General features: G+C 39.6%; 2 protein-coding genes across 2 annotated transcripts; both read left to right on the top strand.

Moving 5' to 3' along the window:
• The first annotated feature begins 987 nt into the window (after nucleotides 1-987).
• LOC100558811 (vomeronasal type-2 receptor 26-like) lies at nucleotides 988-10,022 on the top strand. The gene is made up of 3 exons (XM_062957076.1): nucleotides 988-1,131; nucleotides 6,463-6,589; nucleotides 9,079-10,022. The coding sequence occupies exons 1-3, from the start codon at nucleotides 988-990 to the stop codon at nucleotides 9,978-9,980; spliced, it is 1,173 nt and encodes a 390-aa protein (XP_062813146.1). The 3' UTR covers nucleotides 9,981-10,022.
• A 1,045-nt stretch (nucleotides 10,023-11,067) lies between these two features.
• Nucleotides 11,068-24,358, top strand: LOC100558616 (vomeronasal type-2 receptor 26). Its single transcript, XM_062957075.1, has 2 exons — nucleotides 11,068-11,158; nucleotides 23,357-24,358. The coding sequence occupies exons 1-2, from the start codon at nucleotides 11,068-11,070 to the stop codon at nucleotides 24,256-24,258; spliced, it is 993 nt and encodes a 330-aa protein (XP_062813145.1). The 3' UTR covers nucleotides 24,259-24,358.
• Nucleotides 24,359-25,496: the final 1,138 nt, after the last annotated feature.

The following is a 25,496-nucleotide window of genomic DNA, read 5'->3' as shown; positions in this document are numbered from 1 at the left end:
GACAGAATATTTGAATAATGATGGGTGAAGCACTGATGAATATTTCTCTAAATGGAGCATTTGCATACAAGGTCATGTTATTCATGGGCCTGACATTAATTCTGCTGCCTCAGATGGCATGCAAAACTCCTGTTGAGTCAAAGAACATCAATCTCCCTTTTGGCATGCATCATACGTATCAACAATCCGGAAACCTGCACATTGCTGGCATCCTCTCTCAGATCTTCGTATCTGCTGATAGGATAACATACAGCAAACATCCCTCTGAGGAACTGGAAAGTGATGTAATGTATGGATTTATTTTTCCTATTGATATCTTGATTCTGTCCAGACATTATCCAGTTTTCCTGTTAAAAATGCAGAGTCCAAAATAGTTTAAGAACTAGTTACTTAATTGAACAAAATACCTCTTTTAGAAGTATTTGGTCTTTCATGTCATCTTTTTCACTCTAAAAAGCTTCCAAAACATTGTATATATCAATGTCTATATTCAAAAAAATTAAAAAACCTCTTTTTTATTAGTTTGATTTTCATTTCGTATTGTGACTTTAATTTGGATATTGTGATTTTAATGGCTACACTGTTCTTAAAGTGGTTTGAGATCCGGGTTTATGATCATGTTAGCTACCTCTATTTGCATTGCTTTTCTGCAGAAAGTCAGAATACATAGGTAACACATTTAAAAGTAGATTTATAGATTGATTTTTCTTCACATTTATCTGAGCAGAGAGATTGTTCAGTGTGCATTTTAGCACAACACCACTTGAAATGTATACTGAATTAAGAGAGAGCTAATGCTGTTTTCTGCAATATGACACCATCTTTAACTCTCATCCTAGAGTAATAACACAGAATTACCAGCATCTCTTGGCCTTGATATTTGCTGTGAAGGAGATCAATGCAAACCCCTTGCTTTTACCCAACATTACGCTGGGCTTCTATATTTCCAACAGCAATTTTCTAGCCAAATGGACCTTTCTTGCATCCATGCAACTTCTTTCTACCTGGGACAAATTTGTCCCTAACTACAAATGTGACACCCAGAACAAGCCAGTAGCAGTCATTGGAGGACCTAATTCTGACGTGTGTTTCTTTATGGCAAATATCCTGAGCATATATAAATTTCCACAGGTAAGATCTGCGTGTTGAATGCCAGAGTTTAAAAAGACATTGTTTCCTTTCTGTTTCACGTTTCATTTCTGTTCGCAACTAGGGATTGTGTGGTTTTAAAATTAAAATGGTGTGAGCACAGCAAGGGCTGCCTTGGCATACAGGGTCATGTTGAATGTTTCAATCTGAAAAACCAACGTGTTTGTCTTTTGATTAGTTACTTCAACTCAAGAGACATATCTCTGCTATGCTTTCTTCAGCTATGGTGAGCTTTCCAGACTTGCTGTCTGTGAGCAAGTTCATCACATGGAACTTGTTCATGACTACATGGCTGCAAGTCTTCCAACAGTTAGTTGATTCTCTTCCAAAAAAATATTGGACTATGGGTAGGTCTTTAATCTCCTATTATAGAATCCACCAGCTGGAACAAAGAGGAATAAGCGAGAGGAAGAAACAAAGAAATGTGACAGGACCTTTAAGATTAACTGACTTTTATTCTATCACAAGCTTTCGTGGATATAAACCCACTTCTTTAGATGTAACATAGTGTGATGTTAAAGCTGCAGGCGATAGAGCATAGTTATTTGTGGGAGTGGAATAGAATGTGATAGGATCCAGAAAGATGTAAAACATGTCCTTTGCCTAAATCTTGCCAACATTAGAAGGCAAAAGTATGGCTATTTGATTGAGGAAACCAGTAACATAATTATAGGATCTATATTCACCCCGACTGATAAAACCTGTGAGAGGTAGAATGGATCTATGCATATGGTGGAGACTGAGGTCTCTTCCAACTCCAAGGGCCCTTCCACGTTGCCCTATATCCCAAGATATCAAGGCAGAAAATCTCACATTATCTGAGTGTGGAATCAGATAACCCAGTTCAAAGCAGATATTGTGAGATTTCCTACCCTGATATTCTGGGATATAGGGCTGCATGGAAGGGCTCCAAGACTTTATGATTCTGGGTTGCTGTGAGTTTTCTGGGCTGTATGGCCATATTCCAGAAGCATTCTTTCCTGTCGTTTCACCCACATCTATGGCAGACATACTCAGAGGTTGTAAGGTCTGTTGGAAACTAGGCAGGTGGGGTTTATATATCTGTGGAATGTCCCAGGTGGGAGAAAGAACTCTTGTCCTTTGGAGGCAAGTGTAAATGTTGTGGGCCCCTGGTGGCACAGGTTCAAATTCTGGGAGCAGAATGAGCGCCCGCTGATAGCCCCAGCTCCTGCCAACCTAGCAGTTCGAAAACATGCAAATGTTAGTAGATCAATAGGTACCACTCCAGTGGGAAGGTAACGGCGCTCCATGCAGTCATGCCGGCCACATGACCTTGGAGCTGTCTATGGACAACGCCGGCTCTTCGGCTTGGAAATTGAGATGAGCACCAACCCTCAGAGTCGGCCACGACTGGACTTATCATCAGGGGAAAACCTTTACCTTACCTATAAATGTTGCAACTGTCCACATTGATTAGCATTGAATAGCCTGACAGCTTCAAATTCTATTTTTACTTTCAACTCAAATTATCTGCAAGAGCATTTGACACTATGACCAAAACCTTACATCACTTCAGCAGAGAGAAATTGCAACTAGCATCAGCAGTTAGTTTTCTTCCTTTTTTAAAAAAGGGGCCTGAATTGGCCCATTAAAAATGTTTTGCTTTGATGACATAAAAGTCAAACTATCATTTTATAGGTTAAAAAAAGAAGAGCTAAATGTTTTAATAATTGCCTCAACAAACAGAATAGTTTTTGTTCTTCAGATTGCTTATGGCTCTGCTCCACCGATGGATGACAAAAACCAAGCAGCTTTTGTCCACCAGATGTTCCCAAATGGAGACCATCAGTATATGGGGATTCTCCAATTACTTCTGCATTTCCAGTGGTCCTGGATTGGAGTCCTTTATCTAGATGATGATCCTTGGAAGAGATTTATACACACAGTCTTTCCCAAGTTTTCACAGAAGGGTATCTGCTTTGATTTCATGCTAGAAATAACCCAAATGACTTTTTTCAGCGAGGTGGAAACAATGAGAGACGGGCTCCTTGAAATAGCTTGCCTTGTCAAGAAAAGCATTGCCAATGTGGTGATTGTGCATGGAGAAATACAAACAATGATCACTTTGAGAATGCTGATAGAAATCCCAGAATATCATGAAGAATCAAGAATAAGTAAAATATGGATTATGACAGCCCAAGTGGATTTTACATCAGTTCCTTTTCAAAGATCTGGGGATCTCCGTTTCATCCATGGTGCTTTATCCATTTCAGTGCACACAGAGGACGTTTCAGGATTCCACGACTTTCTGAAAAACAGAAAACCAAACTCAAACCCACAAGATGGCTTCCTCAAAGACTTCTGGCAGCAAGCATTTCTCTGTTTGTTCCCAGACTCTAGTTTGGATGACCATTCTGAGACAATATGTTCAGGAGAAGAGAAGCTGGAGAGCCTTCCTGGGTCTGTTTTTGAACTGAACATGACCAGTCACAGCTATAGTATGTACAATGCTGTCTATGCTGTAGCTCATGCTTTGCATCAGATGTCCTTCTCTGTGTTTAAACACAGGACAGCTGGAGGCAAACAAAACCTTCGAAAATTGCAATCGTGGCAGGTAATGTTCAACCTCTTGCAAGATACATTGGTATGTTTTTGCATTCAGAATGTTTAGAAAGCATTTTAATAGCATACAGCATAAGATAGAAAGCATTTTATTTTGAATTCTGTCCATAGCAAAACCATAATGAACTTTGTTTTATTGCATCCAATCGTCATAATATTACCAGCACTGGGTTGCAATGTATAACAGTGTTTGATCATCTTATGCATTTGTATTTGTTCTGATATGTTTTTTTCTCAATTTGTCAACACACATGTGTAGGTGTGTATGTCCAGAAAAATTAATCTGTGTTTCCTTACATGTCAAACCTTCTCTTTGATTTGAAAAGCAACAAGGTTTAGAGCTGTTTGATATGGAGTTACTGTATGAAATTGGATTGGGATAGTCCCTCTAAATTTTAAGTGAATGTTTGATAAAAAGTGTATTTTGGGAGGACTCAGATTATGTAATCGGGTTCAGATATAGTGTATAGATTCCAATCAACTGGATCTAAATCAAACAGATCTGAATTCTGCTGTTCATAACTGTGAAATTGACATCTAAATTGAGTCCAAGGTGTTTCTAATTTTTTACTAAGGAGCTAGTTACCCTGACTTTTTTGTACTGGTTAATTTATATGGTGCATATAATTATTACATTTTCTTTACTATCAATCCAGCTCCACACCTTCCTGGAAAACATCTCATTTAACAACACTGCTGGTGAAAAGGTTACTTTGAATGAAAATGGGGATTTAGCAACTGGGTTTGATATCATCAACTGGGTTACATTCAACAATGAGTCCTTCCTTCGAGTCAAAGTGGGAAGGGTAGACTCACAAACATTTCCAAACATTGGGTTCGCCATTCATGATAATGCTATTGTATGGCCAGGCAGGTTCGATCAGGTAAGACACAAGCATATCCTGTGGGACCTCTAGGTGGTATTCAGTGTTCAAAAGGTTTTGTTGCTGCATATGGTAATGATGGGAGATTAACTGAAAACCATTATTTTGAATCCAGAGCTGCCTTGCAAAATAAATGAATAAATAAAATCACTGTGAAGTACATATGAAAAAAGGCAAATTTCCCCAATTTAAAAAAAAAAACTTTTTTTCTCATTGGTGTAACAACTGAAGAGACCATTATGTTGGTCCTCTATCCCATAAACACCGAAGTCCATGATACATGCAGAAGACGAATGGGGGTCAATTTTGATGAGGATTCAAGGGACTCCCTTGTGAAGTGGAGAGAACTGCCACTCCCTTCCCTTAGAAGAGAGTTCGCCCCAAAGACCAAAATATTGGGACAGAGTGATATCAAGGAGTAGTCTGAAGCTGAAAGGTTCACCCATTCACCCATGCTCCAGTCACCAGCTGAATTGACCTCCTTCTTCTCATGCAGCTGATGCCCAGCAAAGTAACTTGGATGGAAATTGCTAATTGCAATTAAGGGGAGCTAACTGTTTGTTTATTTATTTACAGTATTTATATTCCACCCTTCTCACCCCGAAGGGGACTCAGGGCGGATCACATTATACACACATAGGGCAAACATTCAATGCCCATAAACACATCAGACAGAGACCGAGACAGACAGACGCAGAGGCAATTTAACCTTCTCCTGAGGGGATGTTTGATTTTGGCCACAGGGGGGAGCAGCTGCTTCATCATCCACTCTAACGGCACTTCCTCATTCCAGGTCGTAAATTATTTAACCTTGCCTCCCCACTTTTTTATAAGTGGTACCTTATTTCCTACTTGATAGATGCAGCTATCTTTCGGGTTGCTAGGTCAGCAACGAGCAGGGGCTATATTTTATTTTTAATTGATGGGTGCTCACCCCGCCACGGGCTGGCCTCGAACTCATGACCTCATGGTCAGAGTGATTTATTGCAGCAGGCTGCTCATATGTTGTTGCCTTAAAGCAGGTGATGGAGTGTGACAAATGTAGAAATAATGTCACAATGTGACTAAGAAGTGATTTTAAATATGGAACAGTTACCTAGCCATAAGTGTTCCATATTCACAATCACTGCTTAATCACATTGTGACACTATTGTCACAACCATAGCTCCCACCTTTCCCAGGCATCAGCTGCATGGAGAGAAGGAGATCCGTTTGGCTGGCAATCAGAACAAGGATCAATGGTGCTTTGGTCAGGTTTTTTGAGGAAGGCAGAAGAGGCAACATAATTAAGGAACTGATACAGAACTCTGGTTGATGTGTCCGCATTAGTTAATGAAATATCCTGTGGAGCCAGACTAATCCAGAGATGCGCCATCTTTCATGAATTAGAATCTGGGGAAGGTGGGTGGGGAAATTCCCAAACAAATAGGACTGCAGAAGAAGCACGGTCCATTCTGCATTGAGCAGATCTTCAAAAGGGTTTACTGTTCAAGAGGCTGGACAAAGTGAGGCCAGACAATCTGACCAAGGTAAGTTCACATTTCATACTCTTGTGCCAAAAGTACAGCAGGAAATATTAAAGCATAATGATATAATACAGAAGCATAAAGCATTGACTGAAGAAATCAAGGAGTAGAAAACATGAGTGTAAACAGTGTTTATATCATGTTGGGCATAGATATGTTCTCCCAAAAATGGTTAAAGAGACAAAACCTGTCTATTTTCCAAAGACCTACTGCGTACTATTTTCTATTTCATTTCTATTATATTACACTCCTCACAAGTCATCTAATCATTTACAATAAATTATCTGCGTGTTCAAATATTCTCTTTCATTTGTGGATAGGAACGGCCTTTTTCTCTGTGTAATGACAACTGCCGCCCAGGCTATAGCAAGAAAAAGAAAGAAGGAAAACCATTTTGCTGCTTTGATTGTATTCCTTGTCCAGAAGGAAAGATTTCAAACCAGAGAAGTAAGCATTGTAACATTATACTCCTTGGCTCAAATCTTGTTGTTGCATTACAGTGGCATACGGGTTGATGATAAGAACTTAGCTGCAGAGACCATGGAAGAAACCATACATAGAAAAATGGGTTGCTCAGAGTTTATATTTCATATCTTCCTTTTTACACCATTGCTAGGTAATCCTGGAAAAATTGCAACTTGATTTATATGGTACCAATGGAGTTCTGGCCCACATTATCAAATGTCTTAAGAGGGATCAAGAAATGATTATGGTGGGGCACGGTCTCATTACTCTTGATGATAAAAATTTGAAATGTGCTGCCATCACTCACCCGCATATACCCTTATCTAATTGAATCTTATCAGCTGGCATCTTAGTAGGAAAAATGTGGGGCAGAGATCCGCTTTTCAGGAATGCTGTAGATGATGATGATGATGATGATGATCTTTATTTATATCCCGCCCTACCTCCCCATAGGGATTTAAGGCAGTTTATGACAAATCGACAAACATTCAATACCGTAAGGTGCTGGACAAAGAACAAAATAACCAACACCACCCAAGTCCCACAAAATAAATCAACATCCACATTAAAATAATAAAGACATTGCCAAAATTGGGGTAGAACAACAAAATTACAAATTTACTCCTAACTTAAGAAAAACAAACAAAGAACAAGACAATCAAGATTAAAAATATGAAATTAGTTAAAATTTACAAGTTTAAAAGCCAGCAGAGCCAAAGTAACCATTACCATTACCATTACCATTCCAGGATGACTATACATGATATTCTATTCCTCATCCTCTCTATATGTTTGGGTGCATAAGAAGGTTTTTAGTTGTTTTTTAAAGGAGGGTAAGGAGGGGGTGATTTTGATATCTTTAGAGAGGAAGTTCCAGAGGCAGGGGGTGACCACAGAGAAGGCTCCCTCTCTCGTTCCTACCAGCTGTGCTTGAGATGGGGGTGGGACCGAGAGCAGGCCTTTGTCTGCTGATCCTAGTACCCGAGGAGGTTTGTATATGGAGATATGGTTGGCCAAATAGTCTGGGCCCGAGCCATTTAGGGCTTTAAAGGTAATAACCAGCACTTTGTATTCAGATCGGCAGCCAGTAGAGCTGTCGTAGCACGGAATTAGTTCTCTCCCTGTACGGAGCCCCAGTTAGTAATCTGGCTGCCAATCTCTGGACCAGTTGAAGCTTCCAAACTAGCTTTAAAAACAGCCCCACTTAGAGCACGTTGCAGTAATCCAGACGGGATGTAACTAAGGTGTGGACTACCATGGCCAGATCTGGCGTTTCAAGGTATGGGTGCAGCTGACACACAAGCCTTAATTGTACAAAGGTGCTCCTGGCCACTGGCCACACCTGAGCCTCCAGGGTCAGTCATGAATCCAGGATTACCCTCACGTTTCAAACCTGCAACTTCAGAGGGAGTGTAATCCCATCCCACATAGGATGTAACACTATATCTTAATCTGCCTTCTGACTGACCAGGAGCACCTCTGTCTTGTCAGGATTTAATTCCAATTTATTAGCACTCGTCCAGTCCATTACTGATGACAGGTACCAGCTTAGGACCAGGATGGCATTCTTGGTTTTTGGTGGAAAGACATAATAGAGTTGGGTGTCATAGTCAGGAAGGACAAGGGTCCAGGGAACAGGTGGTCGCCTTCATTTCTCCCAAGATCTTGTCTACGTTATCAGGCTGTATAAATTGAAAGGAATGCATTAAAACAGGACAAGCAGATGCCTCAAGTTACATCCACAGAGTCAGAACAGATCTCAGCAACTTTATCTGCGAAGAACTTAGCAAATTCTTCACAATGTGCTGTCAACTGACTGAGCATGGTTTAAAAATCCTCCAACCCTAAAAACAGCTCTCTCAGTTGGTTCTTTGCAGATGCAATGTTGGCAGCAACAAAGGATTTTTGTGCTGCCTTCATTGCCACAGAGTAGCCTGTGCTTGGTAGTAATCGGTCCATGAGAAAAGAAATGTAAACAGTTCCTCCACTATACTGTTACCATCATCTTTTCCCCAACAGAAGACCAGGTTTAAAGTGTGTCCAGCACCATGGATGGGGTCTGATGAGGTCATACTGATGATGTCACCATACTGATGATGTCATAGTTAAATTTCAGCTATTTAACTGTGACAGAATAATGTCATTACTGGTTTAAAAGAGCATGTCTCTTAAGTGCAATATTTTTTACCACCAAAGCTCCCTTTTGACCAGATCACTAATCTTGAGCCAAACTGAACTGGCATGAAATGTAACATTCTTGTGCAGAATACTGAAATGAAATTCCTTTTTTGTTTTGGGATCATCCAGACCTATTTCCAAATACATCTTCATTCAAATATATGGATGAGATACAATATTGGACACTCTGATTTTGAACAACCACGCTTTGCTCGTGGCTTTTAAATAACATTTGATAACTGACATTAAAACAAGCCACGAATTATAATATATTATTGTGTTCTTTTCACCAGACGTAGATGACTGCTTTCAATGTCCAGAAGATCATTACCCAAACAAGATCAGGGATTTCTGCATCCCCAAATATATAATTTTCCTTGGTTTTGAAGACCCATTTGGAACAGGTTTGGCCAGCTCGGCTCTTTTCCTGTTTTGTGTGACTGTTGTGGTGCTTGGGATCTTCCTCAAACACCGGGACACTCCCATTGTCAAGGCCAATAATCGGACCCTCACCTACACCCTCCTCCTCTCCCTCCTGCTCTCCTTCCTTTGTGCTCTGTTGTTCATTGGAAAGCCACAGAAGATGACCTGTCTCCTTCGTCAGACAGCTTTCGGCATCATCTTCTCGGTGGCCATTTCTTCTGTGTTGGCCAAAACGATCACTGTGATTCTTGCTTTCCAAACCACCAAGCCTGTGTCATGCTTGAGGAAATGGTTGGGGAAAAGAACAGCCACCTCCATTATTATCTTCTGCTTTCTCATTCAAGTCACAATTTGTATAGTGTGGCTGTCTACCTTTCCTCCATTTCCAGATTTTGGTGTGATCTCAATGGCTGAAGAAATCAGTCTCGAATGTAACGAAGGCTCTGTTTCCATGTTTTACTGTGTTCTGGGTTTTATGGGTTTCCTGTCTATTTGCAGTTTCACTTCAGCATTCTTTGCCAGAAAGTTGCCTGACAGTTTTAATGAAGCCAAGTTCATCACCATCAGCATGTTGGTCTTCTGCAGTGTGTGGATTTCCTTTGTTCCAGCCTACCTTTCCAGCAAAGGCAAACATATGGTGGCTGTGGAGATCTTCTCCATCTTGGCTTCCAGTGCTGGGTTACTTGGATTCATATTTTTCCCCAAGTGCTATATCATTGTCATGAGGCCTGATATGAACATAAGGAAACAACTAATAAAAAGAAAACATTAAGCACATGTCTGTTTCTGGGATTAATTTTATTCACTAAGACTGACCTCTTGTGAATTTTTTTCACAGAATATGATGGACGATGTTGTCCTCCTCTGTTGGCAGTCTCCATTTTGAGACAGAAATGTTAATTTATTCAATTTTCACAAATTTCCTATTAGGATAGGTGACAGCTGGAATATGTGTTAAGACAAGGCCTATCATTTGGATAGGGGGACAATAGAAACCCTAACAAAATGTCAGGTCACAACATCTCCTGCTATCTGAGAAAATACATTATACAGTAGAACCCTGGTAGTTCGAGTTAAACGGGCGGACCTCAGCTCGGTCAACCCGGATGACTCGGATTACCAGGCCTCTCCCTTGGGACTCAGCCTGCATCCCAACGGAGGGGAGGCTTCTCCCAAGGGGCGAGCACCCCGTGCGTGTTGCTAGGTAGCTTGCTATCTACCTAGCAACACACACGCCAGCGAGCAGGTGAATGGGGAGGGCCTTTGGGGCCCTCCCGTTCAGCCGCTCGGATTGCACGGAGGCTCGGACGAGCGGGGCTCAGACGAGCGGGGTTTTACTGTAGTTCGTTCTCATGCTAGACCTGCATTTCCTGGTTTTCTTCTCCTGCATTTCCTGGTTTGATCCTGCCTTGAGAAGAATATTTGGTTAGATAACAGGGCCCCACAATTAGGTTTCCCCTCCTTGCCAGCTGGGAGGGGATGGCTATTTGCTGGCACCCAACAAAGAAGATCTCTTAAAACATAGTTATGCCTGAGACTACTTTATGGGGGGGGGGGGGCAGGGCTGGCATATATTTAATGCATGAAGCCCCTGCAACCCTCACATTGGTTCTGAGCGGTGGGTCCTGCAACATTCATCAGCAGTGCTCCTACATCACCTGTGAAGCTGAAGTTAGGGGAAGAAGTGAGCACATAGCCTTGCTTGCCCTCCCTATCCCCCAGCTGACAGGGCAGGAAAGCACCATGATGGGAAGTAGTGGCTCACCCTGCATCCATGCAAAGCACATGTGATGGGCAGCAATGCACAGGATACCTTGTGGCAGGCAGCCGCACCCTTGCCGAGGCAACACTTGAAGACCATGGCGGACAAGTGCTTGGGGTCTTCATGGCAAACGGCAACACCTTTACCAGGGGGAAAGCTGAGATCCTTCCTGGCAGGTGGCAACACCTGTACCAGGGGAGCATTTGAGGCCTTCATGTCAGGCAGGGAAGAGCGGGAGGCCTTGTGGTGGACAGCATGGCCCAACACATGGCTAGCCTACTGCAACAGCCATCTTAGGAGGCTGCCATGTGTATTTATTTATTTATTTACAGTATTTATATTCCGCACTTCTCACCCCGAAGGGGACTCAGGGCGGATTACAATGAACACATATATGGCAAACATTCAATGCCAACAGGCAAACAACATATAGTATAGACAGACACAGAGGCATTTAACATTTTTCCAGCTTCACGATTCCAACCACAGGGGGAGCTGTTGCTTCACCGTCCACTAGTGGCTGTACTTCCTCATTCCTTTCCTTGTGTTTTGCTGGCAGTTCTATGGTGTTGTAAATTAGTTAAATTAGCCTCCCGCAGAAAGCGTACCTAAATTTCCCTACTTGACAGAAGCAACTGTCTTTCGGGGCAGCAAGCCAGGCTATTTAATGGTCAGGGGCTTAACCCAACCCGGGCTTTGAACTCATGACCTCTCGGTCAGTAGTGATTTATTGCAGCTGGTTACTAGCCAGCTGCGCCACAGCCCAGCCACAACAATGGGGCCCATTTTGGACCTGTTTGTGCAGGCTGCTGCAATGGTGGCCATTTTTAAGACATAGTATCTTTATAAGCATTGTAAGGGCCATGCACCAACCATGAGGTCAATAGGGATAATAATAATAATCCCCAGGATTAAATAGAGCACGAATAAGTGGACTATCTAGGCCTGTAATCAAATCCAGCAATGCTGATCTCCTTACTTTTGGAAACATCAACCCCATAGTCTCAAACTTGTGTAAAATATTGGCTAGCCAATTAATGCCCAGAAAACTAGTTCTTTCCTTGGAAGCTTTTTTTGCTTCCTGGACATGTTTTTTATAGACATAATTACGACCCATATGACTCCTGGTAAATTTGGTATGATCTGAGAAGACACCTGTGGAGTTGTGACAAACATATTTTTGCAATACCCCAGGGTACTCCCATTTAATGATCACGTTTATCCTATTTGCACTTACTTTTTTTTACGTACCTGGAGACTCCAGGGAATACTAGCAAAGAAAAGGTTCAGTCTGTGTTCTTTTATAAACAGGATTACAGGATGACAAAATCAACGGGATTTATCTACAAGTGAACCTGCATCGGAGTGCATTGCTCTAAATTATATGCATATTGATATTGTCATTGGAGTTGAAGATGGAGGAAAAGATGGTTCCTTTGCTTTGATTGTGTATACTTCACAGAACTGATTTCAAACCAGCAAACTAATGTAATTTCAAATAGACTATAATACTAATGGAGACCTGGATCACAATTTGGGAAGCAATGAATAATTGTCCAAGTGGAGTATTTCTATGCAGAATTAAACTATCCACCCAACTCATTTTCATTCTGCTGGTATTCAGTCTGTTTCAGGTGGCATGCAAAGCTGGTTCATGTGACATTGGTCGATCTCTTCGTATTCATCACAAGTATCACATTTCTGGAGACCTGCTCATAGGTGCCATTCTGTCTCAGATTTTTAAGTCTTCTGAAGAGATATCCTTTAGACAAAATCCTGTTGAGAAATCTCAAGGAGATACAATGTATGAATTTGGTTTTTCCCTTCAAATTATTGCATGCAATACTTCAGACATAAGAGAGGTTGGGATCTGTTAAAAATTCAGTTGTTATAATGTTGGAACTGGTTTAAATTAAAGATAGAAATAATATTAGAAAATGTACAAAAATGTTTGTAAAAGTGTTTGCCATATGGGACTTATTTTATGTAAAACTTGCAAATATGTTCATTGTTTTGTACCAAAAAATTATGTGCATCATTTTCTGTACAGAAACTCAAAATGTAGCTTCCTGCACAGAAAATGTGATTGCATGCACAAAAATGCCATGTGAGCATGATTTATAATATTAGTAATGACCTGTGAAAGTCTTTCATAGTTATTCATGACTTTGTTGCTTCCTCTAAAAAAGAAAATTACTAATAAATATTATTCCACGTTTGTAATATTGCATTGTTTTTAGTGCTTTGGGTCTCTTTTTGTAGGGATTAAGCAGGATAGAGTGAAAATTATAATAATAAGAATAATAATATACACATGAATTCTGATCCACACCTTCTACATCAGTACTGAACTGTATACCTGTAGAAGGTTAAGGCTCAAACCCATTTTTCTGTATCTGTAGTCAGACATTCTTCAATATATTTTAGTGCAATGCAGATAGAATATGTGTATTAATCTGAAATATAAATCCGCTGTTACTGTTATTTCAGAGTGTTTACTCACAACTACCAACACATACTGGCCTTGATTTTTGCCATTAAGGAGATCAATGAAAATTCCCTCATCTTACCCAACATCACATTGGGTTTCTCCATTTACAACAGTAATTTTCTCGCCGATTTGACATATCTTGCTTCACTGGAACTCCTTTCTACCTGGGGCAAATTTGTCCCTAACTACAAATGTGACACCCAGGACAACCCAGTAGCAGTCATTGGGGGACCTACTTCCAATGTCTGTCTTTTCATGGCAGATATCCTGTGCATCTATAAATTTACACAGGTAAGCTCACCCTCAGAACAGGATTTTAAGGAGAATTTGATATCTATAGTCCCTAAATTTGCTTTTTTGTTAACTTTTCCCTAAGCAATTTTGGAAAGATATTGCCTGAATGTGAATTGAGACATTCATTTATCTTTCATTCTACCATTCTTTCTATGCTTAGATGACATTACTGTTAGTGATGGGTTTTCTGGTGTGAAAAAAATAACTTGATTCTGAAATTATTAATGCTGGACCATGTAGTAGTAGCTAGTGGATTTTATATCAATGGGGCAGGTGGGGCATGATCAAATGTAGTTTTCATCTGAAAAATATAAAAATGTAGATTAAAATCAATGTTCTACTCACATGGAAGGCACCTGTCTCACAGTTGGAAGTTTCAGTTAAGGTTATAATTTTTTTTTCCATTTTGGTCACTTGTATTATTTTTCTGAACTTTGGTCGACTGCAGATCAGAAATAGAAAAAGCATATTCCTGGGTAGCATAAAAGAGATCGATGTGTCAGCAATAATGAGCTCCTAACAATGTGTTGTCGAAGGCTTTCATGGCCAGAATCACTGGGTTGCTGTGAATTTTCCGGGCTGTATGGCCATGTTCCAGAAGCATTCTCTCCTGATGCAGGAGAAACGTTAGGAAAAAATGTTTCTGGAACATGGCCATACAGCCTGGAAAAATCACAGCAACCTGAGCTCATAATTTGTTTATTTTATTTTATTTTATTTTACATAACATCTCATCATTCCCCCATATTTTTCAACACATCACCATCTAGCTTCCTGGCATAGCATCATTGATACATGTTACTTAGATCTTAGATTACATCTTTGACTGGTTCCATGTAGATTAGGGATGGGCAAACTACAACATCGTGTGTTGCATGATGAGCTGATGAACATTCAAATCTATACATGGGGTGAAATTTATATTTATTGGACCTCACAGCTCAGTTTCCACTGGATCCTATAAGTAGTGCATCAAACCACTTCCAAGTAATACATAATAGAGGTGTTTGAAAAAGAACTCCCTAGTTTCCATTTAAATTAAATGGAAACTAGGGAGTTCTTTTTCAAACACCCTGTATAATACATGAGACTTTATAGAATCTAGTGGATATGAGCAGTGAAATCCCATAAAGGCCCTCTCCCTTAGATAACATCTTTGAGTGCTGAGTTTTATCAATAACAGCAGCAACAATTATTACCATCCTAGAACTCAATGACAGATCAGCTATCAGACTCGAAATGCACCAATTGTATATTTATATGTATATTTTATCAATGTTTAATGTATTTAATTTTAATTGATGGAATTGTTGTAATATTTTTATATTGTGTTTTATTGTAAGCCGCCCTGAGTCCCCGATGGGTGAGAAGGGCAAGATATAAGTATTGTAATAAATAAATAAATAAATAAATACAAATAAAATTTTGTGTCCCCCCCCCCCCCCCCCAAAAAAAAAATCTTTTCTTCTACTATACATCAGGTTAGCCAATTTCTGGAAATGGCAATCATCAGAATGAAGTCTGTCAAGGTGGAAAACCTGTCAATGTTCAGAAATTCCATTTATGTGGTATATCCTAAAAATAACTCCCCAGAGTTATTTACTCCCTTCGAAAGGATGGTTGCTTAGCCTTTGATTGTCGAAGTTAGCCTTGTTACTTTTGACCAGCTTTATCTGGTTCATCAGCTGTGACCATTCTTAGGCCGGGATAGCCTGGTTACAGAATTTGCCTCCAAGTTGGTTTACACTGTGATGGATTTCATACTGAGTTGCCATTGAAGATGGTCCAGAAGATTTATTGTAGCGCAAAATATGAAGACTATCATTTTAATTGATATAGGGTGATGGATGTTCAATCACTATTTTAGTTCAAACCAGTCTAATATCATTCCTTTTCAAATCTTAGAGATGCAAACATTGAATTTTTTAAAAGAAAATTTAAAATATGTTTCTATAATTATTTCTTTACCATAACCTATTGTTTTTCCTCTACTTTTCCTTGCTTTTGATTCCTTTTTGGAGGATTTTGCTATTTCAAGGCTATGTTGTGATTTAAACAGTACTGATAAACTACCTGATGCAGTCATTTCATTCACTCATTAAAATTAAATTAACGAGTAGATGTAATTTCCTAATACAATATTAATTACCTCCCTATCTTTAACCCTTAAGCTCACATATGGCTCTGCTCCACTAATGGATAACAAAAATGAAGCTGTTTTCTTTCACCACATGTTCCCAAATGAGACCCATCAATACATCGGGATTCTCGACTTAATTTTGCATTTCCAGTGGATGTGGATTGGAGTGATTTATTTAGACACTGAAGTAGGACAAAAATTTGTACAGAAAGTACTCCCCTTGTTCGTGCAAAAAGGTATTTGCTTTGACTTCATAAAGTCAGCAGTCCCAATTAACTTTTTCAGTGAAATTGAAACAATGGCAAATCAACTTATTGGAACATCAAAGCTTGTTGGGAAAAGTATTGCCAATGCAGTGATCCTAAATGGAGAAATTCAGTCAATTCTAACTTTGAGAATATGGATAGGAATTCCATTTTTCTATGATATGCCAAAAATAAATAAAGTCTGGATTCTGACGGCTGAAATAGATTTTGCATCACTCCCAATTCAAAGAGACTGGGACCTGAGCTTCATCCATGGGGCTTTATCTGTTTCACTTTTCCCAAAAAAGGTTTCAGGGTTCCATGAATTTCTGCAGAACAGAAAACCAGACACAGATCGAGAAGATGGCTTTATCAGAAGCTTCTGGCAACAGGCATTCCTGTGTACATTTCCTGGGCCCAATTTAGATGGGTCCTCTGAAAATATCTGCACTGAGGAGGACAAGTTGGAGACTCTTCCTATGTCTGTCTTTGAAGTGGGCATGAATAGTCATAGCTACAGTATCTACAATGCTGTCTATGCTGCCGCACATGCTTTGCATGACATGGATTCGTCCAAGTTCAAATACAGAATAACTGGGATCAGAGATCTTCAAAAAATGCAGTCATGGCAGGTAATGTACAGCCCACAAAATGTCTGGCAAAGGTTGGATTCTGGTGTCTAGGTGCTAAGACTGAGTCACCCTCCTTTTTCTGTGACTTCATAGCTGCCTCTGTACTTTTAAAAACTAGAGTATACTCAGTTCCTTTTGTAACTTCGTATCATAGAATCATAGAATGATAGAGTTGGAAGAGACCACATGGGCCACGTAATCTAACCCCCTGACATGCAGGAAAAGCACAATCAAAGTATCCCGGACAGGTGGCCATCTAGCCTCTGTTTAAAAAAAAAAATTCAAGGAAGGACCTTCTTCCAAGGTTGAAAGTTCCACTGTTGAACAGCTCATACGGTCAGGAAGTTCTTAATATTCAGGTGGACTCTCCTTTCCTGTAACTTGAACCCATTGTTCCTAGTCCTGGTTTCAAGGGCAGCAGAAAACAAGTCTGCTGCTTCTTCCTTATGACATCCTTTCACATATGTATACATGGCTATCATGTCTCCTCTCAGTCTTCTCTTCTGCAGGCTAAACATACCCAATTCTTTAAGACATTCCTCATAGGGCATGGCCTCCAGACCTTTGATCATTTTACTCGCCCTCCTCTGGACACCTTCCAGCTTGTCAATAACTCCCCTCGATCTAGACACTATAGTCCTTTTGTGCAGCCCATAATCCCATTGGATTTTCTAGCTGCTGCATCATACTGTTGGTTCATGTTCAACTTGTTGTCCATGAAGACTCCAAGAACTTTCTCACATGGACTGTTGTCAAGCCAGGCATCACCCATTCTGTATCTTTGCATTTCATTTTTCTACCTAAGTGTAGTACCTTACATTTGCCCTTGCTGAAATTCGTTTTGTTAGTTTTGCTCCAGCTCTCTAATAGGTTACGGTCATTTTGAATTCTGATCCTGTCCTCTGGAGTATTAGCTATCCCTGCTAATTTGGTTGAGATGTTGAGCAGTAGTGGGTTCAGGTCCAAACCCTGCGGCACTCCACTAGTCACTTCTTTCCAGGTTAAAGAGAAACTATTGGTGAGCACCCTTTGGGTTCAGTCACTTAACCAATTACAAATCCACTTAATAGTAGTATTGCTTAGCCCAAATTTGACTAATTTGCTTGCAAGAAGGTCATGGGGGACTTTGTCAAAGGCCTTATTGAAATCAAGATAGGCTACATCCACAACATTCCCTGCATCTACAAAGCCTGTAACTCTATTAAAAAAAAAGAGATAAGATTAGTCTGGCATGACTTCTTTTTGAGAAATCAATGTTGATTTGTTAGTAATCACAGCATTCCTTTCTAAGTTATTATTGTACTTCATGTTAATTTCATCTATGCATACAAATTTCAATAAAAGTATGTGATATGATATGATAACTTCTTTTTCATTTTTATTTCATTTTATCTATTTTCACCAAATTACTAGAGTAAGTGGATAATGCATCTGTCTGTCTTTGCACTTCTATATATATTTCTATTTAGTGGATAATAGGTGCACATTGATAACAAACTGCCTCTGAACAAAACTTCTCAGGAAAATCTGGTTTGCCTTAAGTTTGCCACAGGTAGTAGACATAACACATAGCAAAAAAGACATGATATATTTTCTGTAAAGGTTAAAACATACAATGTGATCTAAGTAATTTCTAAGTACTGGATAGCACACTGTAAGTATTGCTTCGTATTCCCTATGACCCATGTTTCCAATTTGAGTGTATGTGCCTTTCACATTGCCTATTAACTAAGGGAGTTATGAGTTTCATAAGGTTTTCTTAGGCAAGGTAAACTCTGATATGGCTTTACCATTTCCTTCCTCTGAAATATAATCTACAGTGCCAGGTATTCATTGGCATTTTTCCATCCAAGCACTATCCAGGGCTGAGCCTGTTTTGCATCCAAGATCAGGTGAGATCTCTTTCCTGGTTAATGTCTTTCTTATTGGAAGATGTGCATGCACTGCTCTGTGTACTAGAAATTTCCTAGCTTTATATAAAATAACTCATTAGTATCATAAATAAACATATATTTTTAAGGACATATAGATTCCGTTAAGTATAGATGTCAACTGTGAGCAATTACTATCATATGTTGTTTATTTGGACAGTGAGCATCATTTGTAACTGCATTTTCTCCTCCCAATTTAGCTTCATCACTTCCTAAAATGTGTTATCTTTAACAACTCAGTTGGAGAAGAAATTTCCTTTAATGAAAATGGGAAATTAGTAGCTCTGTTTGATATCATCAATTGGGTCACATTCCCGAATGAGACCTTTAGTCGAGTGAAAGTGGGAAGGATAGATCCACAGTCTCTACCAACCGTTGAGTTCACTGTTCATGAGGATGCCATTGTATGGCCCAGCTGGTTCAATCAGGTAGGACGTGAATACATTCCATCATATGATGATTTCCATCCTCCCAAAAATGTATGTACAGAATCTCAGTGTCAGATACCGGTATCATAAGCAGATCATCTTGGTAGGAGAAACTTTCATTCTTTCTCCTCCATTGAAAAGGTCCTCTCTCCTGTTTCCACCAAGCATATTTGTGAAGGGACCAAAAGTGGTAGACTTTTTTTTGTAAATATCAGGGCTCAGGGAGTCTCAGTCAAGTAGATATGGTTTGGCCAATAATCTAGATATATGCTGTGTAGACCTTTCTAAACCACAACCAACACTTTGAATTGTGGAGCTCACAGACTTTATGGAGTTACTCTTGGTCCTGGGTCAAATTTCTGAACACTCTTTAAAGTCAACCCTTTATGGAGTCAGTGTGATACAATCATCCAAATGAGATGGCATCATGGCATGTGTAACTGTGGATGGATCAGGCTTCTTCAGCAATGGGTGGAGTTGGCCCCATAGCCTTTAAGTGTGCCAAAGCACATTGCAGAACCCTGGGCAATTTTGATATCATTGACTATGTTTCTTGCCCTGATATATTCAAGGCTGAAGCCATACAAGTTGTGCATCTGTGGACCTCTAGTGCAGTAGTTCTCAATCTTACTAATTCCACAACCCCTTAATACAGTTCTTCATGTTGTGGTGACCCCAACCATAACATTATTTTCATTGCTACTTCATAACTGTAATTTTGCTACTGTTATGTATCGTAATGTAAATATATGGTATGTAGGATGTATTTTCATTCACTGGACCACATTTGGCACAAATACCCAATACGCCCAAATTTGAATACTGGTAGGGTTGGGAGGGATTGATTTTTGTCATTTGGGAGTTGTAGTTAACCTACAATAAAAAGCACTCTGAACTCCACCAATGATGGAATTGACCCAAACCTGGCACACATTAAATACTGGAAGGGTTTGATTGGCATTGACCTTCAGTTTTGGAGTTCACCTACATCCAGAGAGCATTGTGGACTCAATGATGCATCTGGACCAAACTTGGCACGAATACTCAATATGCCCAAATGTGAACACTGGTGAAGTTTGGGGAAAATAGGCCTTGACATTTGGAAGTTGTAGTTGGTGGGATTTATAGTTCACCTACAATCAAAGAGCCCTTTGAACCTCACTAAAGATTGAAGTGGGCCAAACTTCCCACACAGAGAAAGGAAGAGAAGGACAGGTGGAGAGATCTTCAGCCTTCTCTGTCAAAAGGGTTCCTAAGAACATCAGAAATATGTGTTTTCTGGTGGTCTTTGGCAACTCCTCTGACACCCCCTCGCAACCCCCCCCCCCAAGGGTCCCAACCCCCAGGTAATCTCAACCACCACTGGGTGTATCCTTGATTTGTTTATCTGTGTTTCAACTGACCACGAGTCTAGTCAGATTGACCCTCATTTTCTTGCCCTCATCAGTCCATTACAGATGCTAGACAAAAGCTTAGACTCAAATAGATTTCATAGAATTATATTGGGGAGTTGGGGGGGGGGGGCAGAGTGGAGGATCATCACCATGAAATACTTTCCTTTACTTGTTGATAGGCACAACCTCTTTCTCTGTGTAATGACAATTGTTATCCAGGTTACAGTAAAAGAAAGAAGGAAGGGAAGCCATTTTGCTGCTATGATTGTATTCCATGTCCAGAAGGGAAGATTTCTGCCCAGAGGGGTAAGAGTGGTCCTCTCTCCCTCTCTTCCTTTCCATCTTCTTATTTCACATGGAATGTATTTTCTATAACTTCCTTCACACTCTTATGTGTATAAAGAAAAGCTTTCTTTCAAGAAAAAGGATGTTGTTTTAATTTTTGGAATTAATATGTTTTTTATATTCAATTTAAAAGGTAAAGGTTTTCCCCTGACTTTAAGTCTAATCGTGTCTGACTCTAGGGGTTGGTGCTCATCTCCATTTCTAAGCCGAAGAGCCGGCGTTGTCCATAGACACCTCGAAAGTCATGTGGCCGGCATGACTGCATGGAGAGCTGTTACCTTCCCGTTGGAGTGGTACCTATTGATCTACTCACATTTTTGAACTGCTGGGTTGGCAGAAGCTGAGGCTAACAGTGGGAGCTCACCCCGCTTTCCGGATTCGCCCCACCAACCTTTCAGTTAGCAAGTTCAGCAGCTCAGTTTAAACCGCTGCGCCACCAGGGGCTTAATTTACGTATTCATAAATCATAAATCGATTTACATATTCATAAAAAACAATGAAACAAATCTATATACCCGCTGCATGAACCAGACATGCAGTTATGCTCTCCCTCCTCTCACTCCTCCCAATTTAGTGACGTCCCTTGGGTTGGAGACATTCATATATAATTCCACTCTTCCTCACAAACCTTGCTTCATGTTTTGCCTAGAACCAAAATAGACCTTTGTATATCCACATATGTGACATATTAAAATTAAAATATTGTCCGTTATTTCCTTAATGGACAGTTGTCTCCCACCTCTCCCCCAGTCTCGCTACTAGGCTTGAGCATAATTTCGGATTAGATCGGAACTTGGATCTGGTTAATTGCATTTGGGCATACAAAGGTGAGTTCCGAGGCATGCGGGACAGGTGGGAGAGGAATTTAGAATTTGAATCACTTACCCATTTTTTTCGGAAATGTTCTGTAACATTGTGATGTTTCCGAAAGTCAGTTTAATTTTCACTGCAATCATTAAGCAAATTTGTTAAAGCTGCTTTTAAAATCTTTTCAAATCTCATTCCTTTGGCCGTATCTTGCCATAAAGGAGATGCTGTGGCTAATCACAGCCATCTTAGCTGTAGTTTAGGAAGGCCAGGTCCCCAATGGTAAAGATTGCAAAAGGCCCTGCCATAAACTACATTTCCCAATATGCCTTGGGATAAGAATGCACCAATCAGGAGAGGAGAGAGAAAATTATCCCTCACACTTAACAGTTCAATTTTCTGAAAACTTTTTTTAAATTCCTTGGGTTGGAGACATTCATATATAATTCTGTTCTTCCTTCTTGTTACATTGTTTTTCGATTCTTCTTTCTGGCCTGATAGTTATTGTTTATAAATTCCCAGCACAGATTCTAAAAGGTTAAATTGTGAAGCCTTCTGTAAAAACTTTTATTTATTTCTTTTTACAAAATTTAGAAATGGCTCCCAGTCCTTGATAATTTTTGTGTGTTTTTTTCTTTGTTCATAATTGCTAATTGGTCCATTCTGCTATTTTAAAGGAGGTCCGCCTTCTTCCAAAACTGTGCATATAGTATTTTTGCTGCTATTATCATGAGGGCAATACTTTGTAGTTTAATGATTTTGTTTGTTTATTTGATATTCCCAATAAAAATAATTTGGGCTCCAATTGTATCTTTGAGTGAAAATTTTCTTGCAGTGTTTTTTGTACCTTACCCTAGATTTATCTTGCTTTTTTACAAGACCACCACATGTGGAAGAAAGTTCTTTCCTGTTCTTTACATTTCCAGCACTTGTTGTTTCTCCCCTTATACATTTTAGCTAGTTTTGTTGGGGTCAGGTACCACCTGTTCATCATTTTATAAAATTTTCTCTAAGGTCATAGCATCGATTTTTTTTAAGCCAATAGTCCACATTCTCCCCATTTATCCGACAATTTGTGCCCATTTAATCATATAATCCTTTGACAATTCTGTTTCCATTTCCATTTTCGGTAATACTTTATATATTTTTCCAATAAGATTTATTTGTTAGTACATAGATCCTTTTCAAATTCTGATTGGTCTCTTTCAAATCCCATATTTTTACAGTCTAGTGTAAATCTTTCTTTCAGTTGCCTGTATCTGTACCACTGTAGGTTATTTTAGTTTTCAATGGGAATAATGTGGAGGAAAGGACAATAACTAGCATCTTCTCCCAGAACACAACATTAAAACACTCCTTGTGGCAGTAGCTCAATGTAAAGCTATTGTCTCACTCCAACCAAGCCCAAAAAGAACTTAGAGTTGAGCTTCATAGGAATTTATGGGCTGTATAAGTAGAAAAGCCTTAATTTGAATGAGAAGTACCTCATCCTGACCTGAAGAAGTGGGTGGGATTCATTACTGCCTTGAGTTTCTCCTAGTCTCTTTCTAGTCAATATTCCTTCCAATGGATGTGGGATGTGGAAATGTTGACTCCATAGGCTATACTACAGGCTTTCAAAATGATGTTTTGACTATATCAATTGACTTTCAGTGAGGTCAATGTTTACTTTTCTGCAGATGTGGATAACTGCTTTCAGTGTCCAGAAGATCATTACCCAAACAAGAAGAGGGATTTCTGCATCCCCAAATCTCTAACTTTCCTCACTTTTGAAGAAACCCTGGGAAGAAGTCTGGCCAGCACTGCTCTTTTCTTGTTTTGTGTGACTGCTGTAGTGCTTTGGATCTTCCTCAAACACCGGGACACTCCCATTGTCAAGGCCAATAATCGGACCCTCACCTACACCCTCCTCCTCTCCCTCCTGCTCTCCTTCCTTTGTGCTCTGCTGTTCATTGGAAAGCCACAGAAGATGACCTGTCTCTTTCGGCAGACAGCTTTTGGCATCATCTTCTCAGTGGCCATTTCTTCTGTGTTGGCAAAAACTATCACTGTGATTCTTGCTTTCCAAGCCACCAAGCCTGAATCCAAGTGGAGGAAATGGTTGGGGAAAAGAATGGCCACGTCCATTGTTCTTTCCAGCTTGCTCATTCAAGCCACCATTTGTACAGTGTGGCTGTCTACCTTTCCACCATTTCCTGATCTTGATGTGAACTCAATGGCTGAAGAAGTCATTCTGAAGTGTAATGAAGGGTCAATCACCATGTTTTATTGCCTCTTGGGTTTTATGGGTTTCCTGTTCATTTGCAGTTTCACATCAGCTTTCTTTGCCAGGAAGTTGCCTGACAGTTTTAATGAAGCCAAGTTCATCACCTTCAGCATGTTGGTCTTCTGCAGTGTGTGGATTTCCTTTGTGCCAACATACTTGAGCTCCAAGGGGAAATACATGGTGGCCGTGGAGATCTTCTCAATCTTAGCTTCCAGTGCTGGATTATTTGGTTTTATATTTTTCCCCAAATGCTATATCATTATTCTGAGGCCTGATATGAATACAAAGGAAAAAATAATGAAAAGAAAGAATTAAAAAAAGTTTGTTTATTCATTCATCATCCATTGTCTTTTATTTGTAATTTGGTCCTAATGTTAATAAAATGTCCTGATGATTGATGATATTCTGGTACAAAAGAATGATCTATATTTAATCCTCATAATTCCATCAGAAGGATGGGTCCCAGTCTTCGTTTGTATTGAGGAATCAGGATATGTAAGACTGAATTTAGGTTTAGAATTATGCTAATGTATAGTATATTCCACTATCGAAAATATATCATGCTAATTTATTTTATGCTTAAGATTATGCTTTAGGTCATTTGTGCTTTCGCTTTGATGTGGGTCATTATTACAAGTCCATGCATCACTAGGGAATGGGCAACTTGTACACTCATCGTGATTATAACAGATGATCAGGAACACCTGTATCATCCAAAAGCCAGTCATTTGAGATATATTTTGGAAGAGCTAAAGTTTTTCTCCTTGGATAGTGATAAAGAAGATTGTCTATCCCTACCCACCACCCCCCGCACCCCACCCCCTGTTGTCTCTATTGCAATGTAAAATTTAAAAATTCACATCAAAACTCCTTCTCTGAAAATATTGTTTACTGTGTATGTATGTATGCAAAGATATTATGATTTCTCCCAAACAACCACAGCTAGAACTTAGTATTTGCAGTTCTGGATTCATTACCTAGGGCTACATAGGCATAACCAATTCATATTCACAAAGCCTATACATTCACGGTTGGGGTAGTATTGCTATGAGTTTAATGGTATTAGCTGTATTTCACTTACACACGAAATAGATTACGTTTTCCAGGTTTGGGAGATCACTGGAAGGATATTGCCTAGTGGCTCAACGATCCCCGTTCCCTGGGGATTATGCTAATAGAGGGGACTGGGGGAGTAGATGGCTTTATACACTTATGGGTTAATACAAAACATGAGCAACACAACTTTAGTACATCTATTAGATTTAGTTTTAATATTATTCAGGGTACAGTTGCTGCTGGGTCTTCTCAAGGATTTCAGTGGCTTCAGAACAGCAAAATTTCTTTGGAGCAGAAAAAGATTTTAAAAATAAAAATAAATTCATATAACTTTGCATGAAGTCATCAAATGTCTAGATTAATTTGGGGAGAGTGAGGTGCCTTAATATCAAAGAAGCTAAGCAGGTAAACTGATTTAGCTCCATTTTTTGCAACTTTGGCTTTCTTTTATGGAATTCAGTGCAGCTATTTTGAACTCTATGCTTTAAATTTAATAA

Source organism: Anolis carolinensis, chromosome 6, assembly GCF_035594765.1.
Source record: "Anolis carolinensis isolate JA03-04 chromosome 6, rAnoCar3.1.pri, whole genome shotgun sequence".
NCBI lineage: Eukaryota > Metazoa > Chordata > Lepidosauria > Squamata > Dactyloidae > Anolis > Anolis carolinensis.
Note: the sequence above shows the minus strand (reverse complement) of the source record. Positions and strands in the feature narration are given on the sequence as shown.